Source organism: Coenobita brevimanus, chromosome 29 (assembly GCF_032717465.1).
Source record: "Coenobita brevimanus isolate Jiangsu-jjx chromosome 29, ASM3271746v2, whole genome shotgun sequence".
Classification (NCBI taxonomy): domain Eukaryota; kingdom Metazoa; phylum Arthropoda; class Malacostraca; order Decapoda; family Coenobitidae; genus Coenobita; species Coenobita brevimanus.
Genome location: NC_136982.1, coordinates 1,042,790 through 1,063,584, shown reverse-complemented (window position 1 = coordinate 1,063,584; position 20,795 = coordinate 1,042,790). Strand labels below are relative to the sequence as shown.

The 20,795-nt window shown below is 40.7% G+C and overlaps 1 protein-coding gene across 1 annotated transcript; it reads right to left on the bottom strand.

Moving 5' to 3' along the window:
- Positions 1-8,072: 8,072 nt before the first annotated feature.
- LOC145394924 (uncharacterized) lies at positions 8,073-18,989 on the bottom strand. The gene is made up of 5 exons (XM_080268674.1): positions 18,796-18,989; positions 16,520-16,645; positions 15,828-15,971; positions 13,485-13,570; positions 8,073-8,676 (listed from the first exon to the last, which is right to left on the bottom strand). The coding sequence occupies exons 1-5, from the start codon at positions 18,964-18,966 to the stop codon at positions 8,142-8,144; spliced, it is 1,062 nt and encodes a 353-aa protein (XP_080124800.1). The 5' UTR covers positions 18,967-18,989; the 3' UTR covers positions 8,073-8,141.
- Between the last annotated feature and the right edge of the window lie 1,806 nt (positions 18,990-20,795).

Genomic DNA, 20,795 nt, shown 5'->3' with positions numbered 1-20,795 from the left:
TAAGGATATACAAACATTTTGAAAATTCGGTAAAATTCTTTGAAACCACATTCAAAATTAAACAGCTTCCAATAGCATTTATATTAACAAACTATATCTGCTTTGTGGATTAAAAGTTGACGTTTCATTTAAATTATTCTGAATCAGTGAAATGCCGCCATTAGAGAAAACGACTCAGCGTAAGTTATTTAATGGGAAACGAAGGAACCAGTTCATTACGGTCTTGAAGCAAACATAAAAATAAATAAGTAAATAAATGATGGATGGATGGACAAAAATAATTCTACATGTACTTATTTCACATGAGGAAGCACTTCATAAAACCGTCGAAGCCTCCTATCACCTCCTCCTTAGCGATTTATTTCCGATTCTGCTTCGTTACTAAATTATTGTGTGTTTAGGAAGGTTACTGACACCTCTTCCTTGGCGATTTTTTTCCGATTCTGCCGTTATTATAGTCTTGTGTGGATAGGAGGGTTGTTAACACCTCTTCCACAGCGATTTATTTTTGGATATGGCTGGTTAACATCCTAGTTATGCTATGTATGCAGAGTATGGTGATATTGGAAGGAATTTTGTAACGGGAGTAACGTGTAATAAGCAAAATAATTTATGTAACACTAAGACGTAATAAGCACAATACATCTATTAAGAAAAGGTGTTGTGGGGCTTCCTTCACCTTCAGCAGCTTATTTCACGTCCAATGGCAGAAAAATACAATATTGTGACTCTACATCCTTTCCATAGCACTTCTTCGTGACTTGCATCAAAATAAATCTATTTGGAAAAGGTGTTAGGGAGCTTCATTTACCTTTTTTAGCTTATTTCATGTTCAATGGCTGAAAAATACAATATTATGGCTCTACATCCTGGGGGTAGGGGGAGTTTCAAGAATACTCCCCCAGTATCCCTGCTTGTACGAGGCGACTAAAAAGGGTTGGTGGTGGGTTAGTGCCCCACCCCGTAAAAAGAACTAACTAAAAATGCGAATAAAGCGCCTCGGACCCGGACGGACCATACGTTGACGACTAAGGAACGGACAAAGGACATTCTTAGGGTGGGAACGTGGTATGTGAGAGGAGTGAATGATGAAGTGAAAGAGAGAGAGATTGTTCAGGTGCTTGAGGATGCAAAAGTGGATATATGTGGATTGACTGAAACTAAATGGAAAGGTGAAAGGGTGAGAGAATGGGAATATGGTTTAGGTATCGTATGTGCGGGAGTCAATGAAAACGAGAGGGCAAGAGAGGGAGTATGTCTGATGATAAGCAAGAAGTGGAAGGAGAATATAAGAGAGTATGGAACAGTGGGTGCAAGGATTGTATGGGTGAGGATGAAAGTAGGTATACAAGCGTGGGCGATTGTATGTGTGTATGCCCCGACAGAGGATCGAGTGGCAAGAGTGAAAGATGAGTTTTGGGCGAGTGTAGAAGCGTGTATGGACAAGTTTGCGAGGAACGAGAGAGTGCTGTTGATTGAAGACATGAATGGCAAAGTTGGGAATGTACGAGTGGATGAAGTGGTTGGTCAGTGGGGTGTGCCAGCTGACGTAAATGGGAATGGAAGTGCTTTGGTGGACATCTGTGCAGGAAAGGGGTTGGCAATAGCCAACACCTACTTTCGGCATAAGATGATCCACCGGTACACATGGAGAGTAATGAGGAGGATGGATGGTGAACTTGTTGAACGAAAGGCAATGACAGACTACGTGTGTGTGGATGAGCGAATGAGAAGACAAGTGTTGGATGCAAGAGTGTGGAGAGGGTGGGGGAATGGAGTCTCGGACCATCACTTAGTGATGGCCAAGGTAGAGCTGCAAAGAAAGTGGTTGAGGAGACGAAGGGGAAGACAGGAGGAAGCAACTCCTGTGAGAAGAGTGGAGAAATTGCAAGATAGTGAGAAAATGACAGAGTATAAGAGCATAGTGGAAGAAAGATTGGGAAGGTATGAGCTAGAACAGATGGAAGGGGTGGAAGACGTATGTAAGATATTCACGGAAGAGATAGGCGCAGCGTGTGAGGCGGTTTGTGGAGTGAGGAGGAGATGCAAGGGCGTGCAAGGGACAGCATGGTGGAATGATGAGGTGAAACGAGCTGTGAAACAAAAGAAGAAGGCATATAGTGAATGGTTAGCGAGTAGAGGTAGGGGAGAAGATGAGAGAGAGAAGAGAGAGGTATATGTGAGCAGGAGAAGGGAGGTTAAGAGACTGGTGAAGGAGAGTAAAAAGAAAGTGGATGAAGAGTTTGGGAGGAATCTGAGTGTGAAATGGAGGGAGAGTAAGAAATTGTTTTGGAAGGAGGTAAAGAAAGTAAGGCAGTGTGAAAGGGGAAATAGTAGGGGAGCGAAAGATAGGAATAATAGATTGTTGGTGGAGAAGAGAGAGAAATTGTGGAGATGGAAGGAGCACTTTGAGGATTTGTTGAATGTAGAGAGTGAGAGCAGTGCGAGTATAAGTGGTTGGGGAATGGCTGGGAGAAGAAGAGATGAGAGGAGGGAGAAAGAGATCAGTAGGGCGGAAGTAGTGGAAGCGATGAAGAATATTAAGTTGTGAAAGGCCCCAGGAATTGATGGAGTGTGTGGTGAAATGCTTAGGTATGGGGGTGAGATTGCTGTGGAGTGGATATGGAAGTTGTGTAGATTGGCTTGGGAAGAGGGAAGGGTTCCAGAGGACTGGAAATCAGGTATAATTGTTCCTTTATACAAAGGAAAAGGGGAGAGAGAAGTATGTGGTAACCATAGGGGTATTTGCCTACTTAGTGTGACTGGTAAAATATATGGTAGAATACTCACTGATAGGGTTAGGCATATGACAGAGGAGCTAGTGGGAGAAGAACAAGGGGGATTTAGGAAGGGAAAAGGGTGTGTAGATCAGATATTTGTTCTAAGATGTTTAGTGGAGAAGTATCTAGAGAAGGGAAGGAAAGTGTATGCTGCCTTCATGGACTTGGAGAAAGCTTATGACAAAATAGATAGGCAAGGTATGTGGAAGGTATTAAGAATATATGGAGTGGAGGGGAAATTGTTGAGTGCTGTGAAGAGTATGTACGAGGGAGCTAGGGCTGCGGTGCGAGTGGATGGTGAACTGAGTGAGTTCTTTGATCTCAATGTGGGACTGAAACAGGGTTGTGTGATGTTTCCATGGCTGTTTAATATATACATGGATGGGGTTGTAAAGGAGGTGCAGGGTAGGGCAGTGGATGTGGGGGTGGCTCTAATGAATGAGGGTGAGATTTGGAAGCTTCCGGTGTTGCTGTTTGCTGATGATACAGTACTGTTGAGTGAAGTTGAATGGGAGTTGCAAGGTTTGGTGAATGAATTTGGGACAGTGTGTAGGAGGAGGAATTTGAAAGTTAATGTAAACAAAAGCAAAGTTATGGTGTTTGAGAGGAATGAAGTCACAGAGTGTGCAGTGAGGTTGGATGGTGAGGATATGGAGAATGTGAGTGCATTCAAGTACTTGGGTAGTGTGATGAGTAGGGATGGAACTTTGGGGGATGAAGTGCGTGAAAGGGTACAGCAGGGAAGGAAGGTTGTTGGTACACTGAAAGCAGTGATGAGAAATAGAGAGGTGAGTATGGAAGTTAAGAAGTCACTGCATGATAGTATTGTGATCCCTACCCTGATATATGGAAGCGAGGCATGGACCTTGCAAGAGGGGAACAAGTCAAGAGTGAGAGCAGTGGAAATGAGTTACTTGAGAGGAGCATGTGGAGTGACGTGGAGGGACAGGTTGACGAATGAAGAAGTGAAGGAACGCTGTGGGGTGGATGTGGATGTGATTGAGAAGATTAGGAGAAATACACTGAGGTGGTTTGGACATGTGAAGAGAATGGAGAATAAAAGACTGACTAAGAGGGTGTATGTAGATGAGGTGGAGGGAGGGAGAGGGAGACGTAGACCGAGGATGAGGTGGAGGGATGGAGTTGAGAGGTATATGAGGGAGGGGGGGGTGAGTTGGGGGGAGGGTAGTCAAATGGTGGGTGACAGAGCGACTTGGAGGCGTTCTGTCTGCGGCCACCCTTTGCGGGATTAGGGCGTCGGGCTATAGATAGATAGATAGATAGATAGATAGATAGACATCCTTTCCATAGCACTTGCATCATATTCTACTGCAGTGTTCATGTACTGTTACAACTCAGCACTTACGATGGAGGGATGGAAATTTTAGGCCAAGTTGGGGTAAAATCAGTATGCAACCTGTCATCCTTTCCACAACACTTTTTCGTGACTAGCAAAGAAAGACAATACCACAGCTCTACATCCTTTCTACTGCACTTCTTCGTGACTAGCATCATACTCTTGTTGGTCTCTTGATGCAATTCAGCATTCAAGATGGAGAGATGGCAATGATGAAAGTAATAAAATTCCATAGCTTTTCCTATAGCACTTCTTCGTGACTAGCATCATATTCTAGTATTAATCTATTGTTGCAATGCTATCTATTGCCAGACGCCTTAATCCCTTAAGGGGTGGCCATAAACAAATTGCCTCCATGTCATCCTGTTCCTGCCATTACACTGCTCTCCCCCCAACTTACATTCCCCTCTTTCATGTAACTTCAATCCATCTCATCTTTGGTCTCCCCCTCCCCCTCTCCACCTCACTCACATACACTCTCCTAGTCAGTCTCATACTTCTCTACTCCATCCCTACTCCTAAAATCTCTAATAATAATAATAATAACAATAATCCATCTATCCATCATCCAATCCTAAGTTGACCCATGAGAAGCGTGTGAGCCCAGGGCTAGGCAACATGGTCCTGACATTTAAGATGACAGTGACCAGCCTCATTCATCCCTGTGTGGCATTACATGAGCAATAAACCCCAACCACCCCTTGGATATAAACCTTCACCGGCTCAATCCAAATGGAGTGCTGTAATTACCCACTAAACCACCAGGCACCAAAATTTGGTTATATGGTTACCACCCAGCGTAGTAAATGGTTTCCTGGTGTAGAGGAAACCATTTGGCTTGTCACTCAGTGCAGTCACCCACAGGCAGAAAGAAGAGGAAAGAATGAAGGAAAGAAAGACAGAAGAGGGAGTGTTAAGTCACCCGTAGGCAGAAGGACGAGGAAAGAATAAAGGAAAGAAAGACAGAAGAGGATGGAAGGAAAGAAGGATGGAGGACAGGAAAGGGCAGACACCCAAGAGCAGCACTACATTGAGTGAGTGGATGGTGAGTGCCCCCACCTAATAATAATAATAATAATAATAATAATAATAACAGTTGCCGAAAACTGTTATGAAAAAAGAAATCCGAGGTGTGGAACAGGATGTGTAACAATGTGAGAAACTCTGCTAGTAAATATATTTAATTTCAATTGTCTCATCAAGAGGCATCTTTCTTTATATACTAGTCTCTTGAGACCCTAGTTGCTGCCAAATTATTTAATTTCACTGAGGAGGTGCCTCATAAACAAAAGGTTAATGAAAATCTCACAAGATCTGCTTCAGAGTGTGTGTGTGTGTGTGTGTGTGTTCTTACCTAATTGTATCTTTACAGGAATGAGTCAAGCTCGTATTGTCCCGTGCCTTAGACCATATTTATCGTACACATCCTTAAATTTGTGAATTGTTTTGGCACACACTATTTCATTCGGTAGTGCAGTCCATTGATCAACTGCTCTGTTTGGGAAACTGAATTTCCTTACGTCTTTATCACCTCTCTTCTTATGTAGTTTTTTGCAGTGTCCTCTTGCTGATGCTTCTCCATATGTTAAGTAATCATTTATGTCTATTTTCTCCTTTCCTGATATGCACTTATATAGCATTATCATGTCACCTCTTTTCCTTCTCTCCTGTAGTGTTGGTAGATTCAGTTTATTTAGTCTTTCTTCGTAGCTTAGGTCCCTTAAGCTTGGTATCCATCTTGTAGTGGCCCTTTGAACTTTTTCAATCTTGTCCATATGCTTTTTGAGATGAGGACTCCAGACTACTGATGCATATTCCAGGGTTGGTCTAATGAATGATGTTATTATCCTTTTTAGCATGTCTTCATTTATGTATGTGAATGCTATTCTCATATTTGCAAGCAGTGTATACATGTTCCGCACCTTCTCGCTGATGTGGTCAGCCGGAGATAGTCTGTTATTGATAATCACACCTAGGTCTTTCTCTCTTTCTGATGTGTATAGGGTTTTATTTCCTAACTTATAATCCCAATCAGGTCTTTTTCCACTTTTACCAAACTTGATTACATGACACTTGTCCACATTGAATTCCATTTGCCATGTACTACTCCATTCATGAAGTTTATTTAATTCTTCTTGTAGCTCCCTACAAGAGTCTGTGCTAGTAATTCTCCTTTGTATTTTTGCATCATCTGCAAACATATTCAGATAGCTCTCATTTCCAGTGTTACTGTTTATATCATTTATGTACACTAGAAACATGATTGGTGCCAGCACCGAACCCTGTGGTACTCCACTAGTCACTTCTTTCCATGATCAGTAGTTTCCTCTTAGTACTGTCCTCATTTCTCTTTTTATGAGAAAGTCTTGCATCCAACAAAACAGTTTACCTCGAATTCCTCCTTGATGGTACAGCTTCCATAAAAGTCTTTGGTGTGGTACTGTGTCAAAAGCTTTCTTGAAATCTAAATAGATACTGTCCACCCATCCTTCCCTTTCCTGTATTGTGTTTGTTACTCTGTCATAGTAGCTCAACAGATTAGTAACACATGATTTTCCTTTTCTGAAACCAAACTGTCTTTCTGTTATCATACTGTGTTTTTCTAGATGATTTACCCAAGCTTTTCTTATAAGTTTTTCTAATACCTTGCTTACAACACTAGTCAGTGATACTGGTCGGTAGTTGAGAGGATTTTGTCTATTTCCTTTCTTGAATAAGGGGACTATATTTGTATTAGTTCAGATTTCCCTTCTTGTCACTCTGGAGCTGTTGTTGATCATGATGGCTGCAAAATTACAAATGATGGCTGGCAATTACAAACTGTGTGTGTGTGTGTGTGTGTGTGTGTGTGTGTGTGTGTCTTGATCCATTCACATCTTGATGCCTCAGTGCAGTATGTGTGAAAGGCTGGAGGCCACTGTGCAAGACAAAAGATAGACTAAGAAAGATTGTTCCTGACTAAGAGATGACCATATATGTACTGTACAGTATACATGAAAGATTAGGACCAATTAATTCTTGTATTAGACACTTGCACCTGAGCTGATTATTACCATCCATAACAGCAGAGAGATGGAATTGTTGACATAATTCCTGCACAAATTTTGGTAAGATACCCTTGACATTCACATACTGATTTTGCAGCCATCATGATCAACAACAGCTCCAGAGTGACAAGAAGGGAAATCTGAACTAATACAACCTGTAGAACGGCAGTTCAAAGCTTTAAGACACATCAGATTCAGTTAAAGGCTTTGTATAGGTTTTGTGCAATAGTGTTTCACTGATATCTGGGAAGGAGAACAACTATTTAATACTGTATGTGAAAATGCTGGAGAATCAAAGGACACCTGTGACAAAACCCATTCTGACTGTAAGAAAGACTATAAAAACGTTGATGCTTGACAGCCATCTTGTTAAGAACAAACTGATATATGTTAAAAATACAAGAGACCATGTATTTTGGATGTCAGTCAGAGAGTTATGAATGGGCACCCTTCTGCATAAAAAAAGAAAAGAAAAAAGTAATCTTTCAGAAAAAATGGCAATTACAAACTGTAAGACAAAGGCAATATGATCCGTCAAAGAAAAGTTCCAGCAAAGAAGAACATGTTTTTGAATATGGTAGAAAATATCCTAAGAGCACAAGTCAGAAAACACAAATGTCGAAAAAATAACCTAATACAGTACTAGTCATATCTACTGCTCTTAACAGCTAAATAATCTGCTTAACTTATGAATCAGAGAAAAAATAAACTATGTTAACCATACAATGTAAAGTTGCACAGAAAGTCTTCATTATTAATTACCATTTTTGACATTTTACTCTGCTATCATCTAAATTAAATTATATAAAAACTGGATATAGGACTTCCATTGCTACCCATAAAGTATATTTGGTAGCCACTCACATTATACAATAGCTGTTGTATGGAAGAAGTTATGATACCTTGAAATACATCCCTGACCTATAATGAGGATCATTTGTGTATTATATTAACATCTCAGCAGACACACTTATCCAGAGGACAGTACCCAGCAGCACAGTTGGCAGCACACCAATCATCAAGGCCAGGCACCCAGTTCGGGTTGCCTGGCTCTACACCCCGGCACCCCACACTAGACACTCCACCTTCCTCTCCCCCACCATGATGAGAACCTCTACCTCGATGATGAAAACTTCTGCCTCCATGTTGAGAACCACGACCTCTATTGTTAGACCCTCTGTGGCCACGGCCTCTGCCTCCTGGTCTTGTAACAAGATCTGAATTGTCACTGCTCCAGTGTCCATGCTCAACTCTTCTGTCTCGATCTGCCCCACCATATCCAGACCCACTACCCCCGGTACCCATTCCAGTGCGCCAAGTGGTTGCAGTGCTAGATGTTGCTATCAGAGGGCCACGTTTGTACCCTCGTGTTGTGTAGTCCTCTCTGCTGTCTTGATTGTCAGTGTCGTCAAACTTGTTGGTCAGCCTGTAGTTACTTGTGCTTGAGATGCTGCTTGATGTCTGTAGGTCTTGGCTGACTTCAGCACTTGACCTGTGAAGCAGTTAAATTTTCAAAACTGTTCTCCATCTTTTTATTGCAAAAAGAAAGAATCCAAGACAAATAGTTTGCACATTTGTCCTTTTTAGAGAAAACTGCACAAAGAGGAACCCAGATTCATGATCCATTCATTCTGAAATGTCTAGATACATTGCGACTGAAAGACTTGAGGTCACTTGCAATGGGAATGACAGAATGAGGAAGACAGTTCCGGAGCAGACCCACTGCATACATGAAAGACTGAGGGTACTAGTTAGCTCTAGCATTTCACAGCTGGAGAGAAGATAGTTGCTTGTGGCTAAACAAATACAGCATGCCCACTGTAATGGGGAGGAATTTATGCAGCTAACTCAGATGAATATGTGTCCAGAAAGCTCACAGCAAAATGCATGCAGAGAGCTCAAAAGAAGATGCTTGCAGAGAGCTCAGAAGAATATGTTTTCGCAGAATTCAGAAGAATATGCTTTCAAGGAGCTCAGAAGAACATGCTTTCAGAGAAATATGAAGAATATGCTTTCAGGGAGCTCAGAAGAACATGCTTGCAGACCTCAGAATAAGCTTGCAGAGACCTCAGAAGAATATGCATGCAGAGACCTCAGAGGGTCAGTGACTAAAACACTAACATCAAAAGAAAGACAGAGACACTGCAACACCAGCAACGAAAGGGAGGTTGAAGGGTGAGCTCCCCGACATATTAAAGCTGTGCATAACACAGACTAAAGTAAGTATACAAAGTCAGCAACCGACTTGGATAAAGAAATGCATGGAGTCAGTTCACTGCACCAAATCTATGCAGAGCAGTTTTGTAAAAATAATGTGATCTTTTCAGGACAGATTATGAGAAAAAGAAATACTAAGTATATTTGCTTTGAGGTGTATCACAGTATTTTTCTATAGTTACATATTCCATAATGTATTTATGCAACAGAAAATAATATTACAATATCTCTGCAAGGCAACACTAATAGTAATACACTAATGATAATAAATAATCATCTATCTACTTTTCTATTTGTTATTCACTATTTTATTGTCCGATCTGGAGAACGGGGATTAGGGCACGTTAATTTAGTCTCAACATTTGAAGGTAGAGTGACCAGTCACCTATCCCTGAGTGGCAACATATGAGCAATAAACCCTCAACACCCTTCAGAGGTAAATGTTCATGAGCCACATGCAGCTGGATTACTTTAACCCACTAGGCTATCAGGTATCCACTGATTATATGATTACCACCCAATATAGTATTGTACATAAATTGTTTTCTGGGTTATATGAAACCATCTGACTTTTCACTCAGTGTTGTGTAAACTGAAGGTTGCACTATATCATGTCAAGTGGATGGTGGGCAGCCGTGAAAACAACAAATACTGTAATAATAATAATAATAATAAGAAGAAGAAGAAGAAAAATAATAATAATAATAATAATTTCATTCATTCATCTAATCCAGTGTTGTCCCATAAGGTGCATATGAGCCAGGGGTTAGGCAAGTTCGTCCTGACATTTAAGTTGAGAGTGACCAGCCTCACTCATCCCTGACTGGCATTACATGAGCAGTAAACCCCAACCACCCCTTGGATATAAACCTGCACCTGCTCAATCCAACTGGAGCACCTTAATTACCCACTAAACCACCAGGCACCATAATTTGGTTATATGGTTACCACCCAAAGTAGTAAATGGTTTCCTGGTGTACAGGAAACCATTTGGCTTGTCACTCAGTGTAGACTCACCCATTGACAGAAGGAAGAGGAAAGAATGAAGGAAGGAAGGACAGAAGAGGAAGGATGCAAAGAGGGAAAAATGGAAGTGGGGAAAGGGCAAGCACCTGAGAGCAGCACTACATCAAGTGAGTGGATCATAATAATTCATTCATTCATCACCTAATCCAGGGTTGCCCCATGAGGTGCGTAGAAGCCAGGGGATAGGCAAGCTGGTCCTGACATTTAAGATGAGTGACCAGCCTCACTCATCCCTGAGTGGCATAACGTGAGCAATAAACCCAAACCTCCCCTTGGATATAAAGCTGCACTGGCTCAATCTAACTGGAGAGCCTTAATTGCCCACTAAACCACCAGGTGCCATAATTTGGTTAAAATAATAACAATAGTATTGATGATGATAATAATAATAATAATAATAATAATAATAATAATAAATAATAATAATAATAATAATAATAATAATAATAATCCATCCATCCATCATCCAATCCTACATTGCCCCATGAGGAGTGTAGGAGCCCAGGGCTAGGCAGTTGGTCCCAACATTTGAGATGAGAGTGACCAGCCTCACTCATCCCTGAGTGGCATTACATGAGCAATCAACCCCAACCATCCCTTGGATATAAACCTTCACCGGCTCAATCCAAATGGAGCGCAATAATTACCCACTAAACCACCAGGTGCCAAAATTTGGTTATATGGTTACCACCCAGCACAGTAAATAGTTTCCTGGTGCACAGGAAACCATTTGGCTTGTCACTCAGTGTAAAGTCACCCACAGGCTCAAGGAAGTGGAAAGAATGAAGGAAAGAAAGACAGAAGAGGGAGTGTAAATAATAATAATAATAATAACGATAATGTTAACAATAATAATGCTACCTTCCGCTGAGAAACGAGAATCCAGAGACACAAGTAGCTTAATATAAAATCAACAATGCCCAGTGATGGGCCTAAACTTATTCACTCACCACACAAACCTATGAAATTCTTTGCTCCATCTCACAGCCATAACATCTGCACAATTAAATTTATGACTTTTTCTTTCTTGACTTCTTTGTCACACTCTTTTCTGCCCAAATCAGCACCATCTTTAGCTTTGAAATGCACTCCTATGTTGATGATCTTAACATTATTGAACAACATCCTAAATGCACTTCTGCAGATAGAAATATACTGTACAACATTAATCACACTCAACCAGAAGAATGGCTGTCATAATACTGTTGTTGCCCATGGCTCCTCTGGATGTGAACACAGTGGACTGCAAGTTGAAGTAGCCCTCCTGATATCCACCGTCCTCAGGTGACAGGGAGGGAGCTGAGGGACATTTGGATAACCAAACAGCTCTCTGCTACTTGGAACATAGGTGCTGCCAAATATATGTGTCCCTTTGCAGCACCATGGTACTATGACAGTCTCATCACATATATCGTCAATCACATTACAGCACTAATAACACACAGACCAGAATCTGACAAAAAGCCCCTCTCTTCACTATCTGGCCACATGATCCCATAGGAAAAAGCCTCCAAAATACCTGACACAAAACATTCACTCCAAAAATAAATAAATAAATAATTTTAAAAAGCCACTGGAAAACTCAATGCTCTTTACAACAGCATTCTGATGATGTATTATTCTGTTTATTCTTGCTACCTACAGTTTATTTTAATCAAATGAAGATTTCTGAACAGAAGACTTTATAGTTACAGCTTTTATTTACCCCTTCACCACCAAAGGACTCTGCTAAGATAAATAAAATCATCTGGCAGCTGCAACAACAAACTAGAAAAAGATATCACCAGATTCAAGGAGTTAAGGAGATAACAAATACACCTGTACAACAAAAGCAACCTTCAGGCATTCTCTACAGCCAAGTTTCCGGCTATAACTTTATCCAACAGAATACAAATAAAGACTAAGCAGAACAAAGCCTTACATACCATAACAGGATGCACACACACAACAAATATGATAGCCTCCAATATAAACCACTTACTGAGAACCCAATTAAAGTTTCCAATTCTAGCATTATCACCAGAATACGACTAAAACTTAATTCTTCGTCCATCACATCACAGTCCAACCTTCACCAGACAGAAACTTGAAGATCATACCTGCCTCTAACTATACTCTCCACTTTAACTTAGTGTAAAACTGCTATCTTTATCTTGAATGCTGAGTTATAACATTAAAACTAAAGATCAAGAGTAGAGTATGGCACTGGTCACATAAGAATGATACAGAAAAGTTGTCAGGCCACAGTACAGTACTGCACTGTCTTAATCTGCTGCTGAACTCTGGGAAACAGGCTGCAAATGGACATAAATCTCCACCAAGCTCAGGTGGACGAACTGCAACACTTAACAGTATCAAAACCTATCATTAATTCCAGGTAATACTGTATATTCACAGAACATATCTACACCAAGTTATTCAAGATGCTTTTCTAAGAAAATAGACAAACAGTCTTTTGGACAGCAATACACCAGAGACATAAACAACCTGAAATCACCCTCCCAGATCAAAAACAGAGATACTTTGGCAAGACTATGTTCATGCCATCACCTCACCATTCCTTAAATCAACACAGCCACAAAATAAACTAATCAACCAACCCAGCATGCCAGTGATGCCAATGTTGGACAGACAACATTTAGCCTTTTTACTCAGAAAGTAAGCATTAGCATCAATCACATAACCTCACTGAGAGATCTCTGGGAGTGCTCTCAGGCTGAGGTGATTTTCTCTGAAGATGCAGAGTTCCCATGAAAGGAACCTTGGGGCAACAAAGTAAAGTAAAGGTGAATAAAAAAATTAAATACAAATTGCTTCATTACCAAACATCCAATTTTTAGTTCATTTCTGCTATTCCTGGACAATATTATTTAGACTATATAAAAAAAAAACACAACTAGTAAAAGGGTTGATGAAGGCTAAATTTAACTACTGTACTCCAGTCTGAAAAGTCTTTCAAAAGTTTATACCTGTAAAATCTGCTAAAAGATCAAGAATAGAATATAAAGATGTCATCACAAAAATAAATAATTAAATAAATAAAAGGAAATCACTTACTGTTCAACACTATGATGTGAATCTCCGACTGATTCTCGTTCGTTGATGTCAGGCCAATTGTCATCATGATCATCATCTGTCCCATGCTGTCAGGGAAGAATCATCATAATCATGATGAAGATCATCATAATCACATCCTCTTTTTTGCTCTTAAACTGAATTAGTTAAAGGCTGTATTCTTGTTAGCTTTGGGCCACATCTTCCTCAATTACTGATTTTCCATATTACATCTTAACTTCTCATAACTGGGACAGCTCTAGAACTGAGTGAATCGGAGCTGCGTGTGTTAATACTGCAACCATTAACCCCCTCATGGATGACAAAACAAGTACTTTATTTATGTAACATCAGACAATTTTATTCTGGTAAGAACAAGTCATGGGAGCTTGTCAGTTAATATTTTTGTATAATTATGTTACAGATGCAATGTATGTTCATATTACAATGATATAAATAAGAAACCTTTGAAACCATTATGGAAGAGGTGCTATGAGCTTTCCTATGCCAGCAAAATTATGGCTCAGAAGTCTGTTTATGGCCACAATCAGATGTAAAAGGATTTCCCCTCCAGTGATAGTTACATACTACAACTCATGAAGTACCATTATCACAGGTCTAAAGATTATAATGGCTCTAAAATTTAGGCTGTGGTGTACCAGTATGGTTCTAAATCATAAAGTGTCAACCTACCTACATATACTTGCCTAACCACCCAGACATCTACCTACATTGCGTTTATCCTACCCATACTTAACTATCTACCTACAGCTGCTTACCAATTTGCCAACACATTTATCAAAATCCACTAGTACCTACACATTTCCCAATGCCCATCTACCTGCCTGCATACCTGCCATTACATAGCTATCTAAACATCTACAAATGCTTACCTACGGACCAACACATTACCTATGTTCACCTGCTTACCTACACATCTACCTGTACCTACCTACCTACTTAACTACACATCTAGCTATTTATTTTTACTTACTTAGCTACCTACTTATGCATCTCCTTATGCTTACCTACCTATAAACACATCTACCAATACCTACCTACAAACACATCTACCAATACCTACCTACAAACACATCAATCCTTACCTACTTGCCTACCCAGACATCTGTCTATACATACCTATCTGCAAATCTGCCAATCTTTACTTACCTACCTACACATGCCTATACAGAGCTTACCTACCTGTCACAAAACCTACCTACCAACCATTCTACTAAGTGTGTATGAATGCAAATGTGGAATAAACCTCAGAACACTGCACACACAACCACTAGGAAGCAACAAATGATAATACGAGCTTGGTCTTGATTGACATCCTCTAAGGGGGAGTTGTGACCACTCTTTTGCTCCTACAGTAGCTTCTTTGGTAAAAATGTGGGTGGGAAGGTGTACAGACAGCATTTAGCAAACATTTAGGACTTCATTTAGCTGTGTGTGTGTGTGTGTGTGTGTGTGAGAGAGAGAGAGAGAGAGAGAGAGAGAGACAGACAGACAGACAGCAGTGAAATCAGTGAAATGAGGAGAGCCAAAAGACTAAAACAAGTGAAATATAATCATCACTGATCTAAAAACACATGAGGCACTTTTATTGTGGCTTAAACATGCATAAAGCAAATAATTATTATGTAGCACAAAAACAGCTGAACTACTGCTGCTATAGCTAAAAATGAAGTAATGGTATTATGGTTCTAAAAATAATTCAGATAATGCTAACAACAGGTGACTGAACTCCTTCATTACAAGGAAATTTTCAACATATTATTTTTGTGCTATTTCCAATTAACTTTGTTCAGGAGATTTTTAAAACTCATGTGTATGATGCAACTTTCAGTATCTCCATCACTACCTGAGCTCCTTCTGACATTAAATAAAATCTCTGGTAGCAGCATACATGAACATAATGACATTGTGGCTGGTCGTGGCAACCATCATCCACTCACCTGATGTAGTACTGTTACTTCTTCCTTCACCTTTATCACTGTTTTTATGTCTGTCCTCCTCTCTTGCTGTTTCTCCCATCTTTCCTGTCACTTTTTATTAGCTACTCTTCTTTCCTTCTCAGGTTGACTTACACTGAGTGACAAGCCTAATGGTTACCTGTAAGGCAGGAAACCATTAACAATGCTGGGTGGTAACCATATAACCAACCGAAATGTGTTCCCTACATGTCAACAAGTGGGTTGGCAGAGGGTTAGTGCCCCTCCCTGTAAAACCACTAATTCAGAGACAAAACGGCCACCCCTTACGGGATTGTGACATCTGGCTATGGATGGATGGATGGTCGTTCTTGAGGTGCCACACTTAAAAACTCAAGAAGCAGCCTACCGAATAGCCTCCATGATTGCCTTGCTGCGTGGTGAAGGGCCTCTGATATGCAGAGGTCCGAGACGTGGAGGACTGAGATGTGGAGGTGAGGATATGACTGTGGGATGCATGGTTCAAATCCAGGTGGTCATCATCATCCACGTCCTGTGAGAGAACAGTTTTGGATTAAGTAAAGTGCTAGATGGACTCTCTCTCTCTCTCTCAGATGGCTCCTCATCGCAGTCATATTCAGCAGTATCATCAACCTGACCTTTTTCTCACCAATGGATACAGTGATGTACGGTAGAATAGAGAATCAAAAGTGGAAAAGTGCAAAAGCAGATCTATTAACAACATCCACAATGAAATAGGCCACACAGCCACTCATACATCACTAAAGTTACTAAACTGGTTCCATCTTACAAACTTAAGCAACAGCACATATTTTTTGGTATTTCTATTTATTGATGATCTTCACAATCACCGGCTAGAGAGAATAATAGGAAAATCACTGCAGAGAAGGGATTAACAGAAACTAATAAGGAGTATGTTTTAACTCCTTCAATACTGGATATTCTTCCTAAAAACAAAAATCTTGGGTGATAAAAGAGATAAAATATTATCTTAACGAAGCAGTTAAGAGATATCCCACTGCACTTCTGAATGCGATGCAAAAATGTTTTTTTTTTTTCTCTCTCTCTCTCTCTCCCTACCTGTGTGATCTGCCTCAGTATGGTGTGGGCATTACTGCACTGGCCTCCAATGAACTGGGACAAACTCTGGCCAGACCTCACCACATCATCTTCGATTGAGTCCATTGTCTGGTCCAGCAGTTCCATCTGGATCAAAGATAAATGGGTTACATGTCTTTACCTGCTTTGAACTGTGTCAGATACAGTATATGTGTGCACCATGAGCTTATCTTATTCTTGGTGTTGCAGATAACTTTTAAATAAACCTTCACTGCACTGTAACCATTTATTGTGTAGCAACCAGTTTCACAGGGTATACTCACATGGTCCCAAAATAAAACACCTACACCCTGACATCACAGTGAAATAGCTGAGAGGCTGTTTTGAATCCTGTGATTGTGAAGTTTGTCTCTTTATTGAAAATGTTTTTTAAGAGTAGCCCAAAATAAAATACAGGACACTGTACCTAACTTCTACCAATTCACTGAAAGACAGACTGCCATTAAGGCCATATAAGGCGTCCCTCTTCTGAATAAAACTCTCAGGAGTTACCCAGAAAAAAATAGAGTAAGTTACAAGACCCTCTGACTACACACAGTTTATCTCTGATGAATAAATTCATCAGGAGTTGGCCACTCAAAAACTACCCAGGTTCTACCATCCCAGAGAAAGTCAGACAGTAACCTCCTTTACCAACTGAAGCAATTTCGAACTTGAATAAAATAAGCTTGTGGTTGAGTATGTTTAAATGCTGAAAGCACTCTTTAAATAAACTGCAGTATCATTATTCAGACCTTATTTGAATCTATGGGTCAGAATGTCAGTGGCTAACAAGCTGTGCAGCATATCTTCCTTAGTGATTTATTTGGTCAAACTTTACACGTTACCCTCATCCGATTTTCGACTTTTCGTTAACATTTTCTAGTAGAACTGGTCATTCTAAGAATCTTTTCTTCTATGACATTTCTCTCGCAAATTGATAATAAACGAGTTGCTTCCACCAATCACAATCGCAGACGAGAGCGCGCTCTGTCCGCTCACCCGCTCACATTTGAAAGTTTGTCCCGGAAGACCAAACTTTACACGTACTCCTCATGCGATTTTCGGCTTTTCTTTAACATTTTCAATTGTTTTTGTTAGTGATTTTCGACTTTTCTTTAACATTTTCAATAATTTTTGGTTAGTGTTACGATCTTTTCTTGAATCGTTTCTTGAATTGTTGTTGCCGTTTACAGCTACAGACGGCTCTTCAGATGCAGACGAGGAACTGTAAACTGCTAGGTAAATGCATTATTTCTTATTTACACTCGGTTAGGTTAGGTTAGATGAGGTTTGGTTAATGTCATGGGGGGTCTGGGGGGCGAAGCCCCCCGGTTAGGAAACACGAATTCCCTAAGAAGCTTAAAATTATTTTCTTCCGAAGGATTTTAGTGTTTTTCATTTGATTTTGATAACAGTTCCAGTAGGAAATCACTCGCTTTTGCGTTTTTCCCCCACCCAACACCCCGGTTTCCCACAGGTCCCCCAGTATTCCTGGGGGAGGGGGAAGAACCGCAAAAAATTACATTTCAAGTGATAACAAACATCCAACCTGAGTGTTTTCGGTTGTTTTTGGTGTGATTTTGGTTGATTTGGACCGGTCCTTTCCACCGGAAGTCGCTAGTGGCGTTCAACAAAAACTAGCGACTTGCGATAGAAACGAAGGTCAAAATCGATCGAATCACACCAAAAACAACAGGAAACACTAAGGTTGGATGAAAAAATCGGATGAGGGCAACGTGTAAAAATGAGGAGTACGTGTAAAGTTTGGTCTTCCGGGACAAACTTTCAAATGTGAGCGGGTGAGCGGACAAAGCGCGCGCTCGTCTGTGATTGTGATTGGTGGAAGTAAATCGCGTGTAACTCGTTTATTATCAATTTGCGAGAGAAATGTCATAGAAGAAAAGATTCTTAGAATGACCAGTTCTACTAGAAAATGTTAACGAAAAGTCGAAAATCGGATGAGGGTAACGTGTAAAAATTGACCGATTTATTTTGCATAATACTGTACATCTTAACAGTTGCTTGTATTGAATTTATATAGTATTAATATCAGTATAGGTTGCATTCATAACAAAGAAGAGTATATTGAGGTGTACTGTGCAATATAAACCACTAAGGATGAGGCATGACAACATATTCAAAACTAACTACAAATACAGTCCCAACACAGCCTCCACTGACCCACCCATAACACAGCCCTTTACACACCTTTCATAACATAGCCCTTCACACACTCTTCACACACTTTGACTTACCGCCTGAGAGACATAGTTCCTGAGCAGCCTAAGCCTTGCCAATCCCTGTGCTTGCTTCACCACCTCTTCACACACCACAGGTCCACATACCCCCCACTCCTGCCTGCTTACACCCACACACACACCAGCCCACGCCACCAACACCAGCCACGCACTCCACCACACTGCCATTGCGTCCAGTGAGGGGAAGGCTAACGCCTGTAAATAAAGAAAATAAGAGGGCTTATATTAATCCTTATCAACTATACACGAGGGTCATTAAAGGCAGACAATCAATTTTTACTTAGCCTCAAAGTTCCCCTACAATATGATTCACAACAGTGGATGTTATAATTAGGCCACCAATTGTATCTTCAGACCTGGATGAAAAAATGCAAGAGGTAACACTTTGTCATCCAGACGTCTGACCAGCCTGTAAATTAAACCCAGGTTCTTCTAGTTGGGGGTTGGATCCATTAACCAATATATCCTATTGTATTATTCTATTACCAACCAATGCTCCAAACACTTGAAGAGGAATTATTCTACACAAAGTAATCATCGGTATACACAAAAATTACCAGTATACCGGTATATCAACTTTCACGTGTTTTGTTGAGAGCTGCTGGCATTGAATTTAAATATTTAAGTCTCTTTCGTTTTGTTTCGTTTTTGAAGGTACATGCTTGCATGCGTCGGCCTTGGTCACCTGATGGCAGCTTTCCATGCTGCTCGATCTCTGGCAGCTTCCCTATTCGGTCCCTTATCCTTGAGGTCACACTCAGTGACCACATCCCATTTTTTTTTTCTTTTTTTTGGTCTACCTCTCGCAACCCCACCCCTAACGTTAACAGTTTTCACATTCCGCACCAAGTGATCATCCCCATCCTTTCCATATGTCATCAACCTCTCCTCATCACAACACTAATACACTCAAGGTCCTCTCAATTCTTCCATCCCCCCCAGGCCATGCACTGCACATTCACTTAATCACTGCAATTTCTGTATATCTAAGCGTGCGAATATTCTCTTCCTTTACTGCCCAGGTTTCACTACAATAAAGCATTACACTCAACACATGCCACATACAAAGATCCCTTAGCGCGGAGGCAGAGCTCTCTCAATGTCAGGAGAGGCAAAAGTTCCCTGAACTTCTTCCAACCACTCCACACTCTAGCTACAGAGCACCACCTCTAGCACATAACATGTCTCCCAAATAACAAAACTCTTCCACACATTCGAGACTCACCAGCAAGATTAATTCTTTCATACCTGACAATCTCCACAGGCTCTCCCTGACACACTGCACGCATGAAATCAGCATTATCTCGCAGTCTACCTCTAATACCACTACATCTCTTAAGCATCCACTTATCATAAACACTGCAAAAGATGAATTTACTTCCCACGCCCTTGTGGCAAATAGCACATGGCCACTCTCCCTCTTCTTTGACAGTACTTCCACCAGCCCTAGATACCATCACTTTTGTTTTATCTGCATTTACTCTTAAGCCCTTGTGCTCCATACCATCGCTCCACTTCCTAAATCTTTCCCCTGCCCCCCTTTCGTTCTCTGCAGTCAACACCAAATCATTGGCATACAACATCTCCCACGGGAGTCCATTTCTGAAGTCACGTTAGAGGGCTTCAAGTACCATGATAAACAACACGGGGATCAAGGCTGACCCTTGATGCACACCAAAATTCACGGAAAACTCATCACTCAATTCCCCATTCACCTGTACCTGGGTGCGAGCACCCATATACACAGCCATAACCACCCTAACCAGCCACTCCTCGATCCCAAGTTTTCTCATTGCCCGTTTTATCACCTCTCTACGGACTCCGTCAAAGGTCTTCTCCAAATCAACAAAAACAAAATACAATCCTCCCTTTCTTTCTTATTTTTCCTGAAACTGTCGAACAGTGAATATTGTATCACTGGTCTCTTTGCCCGACATAAACCCAAACTGCATTTCAACAATATTCACTCTTTCTCTAATCATATCGTCTAGAACTCT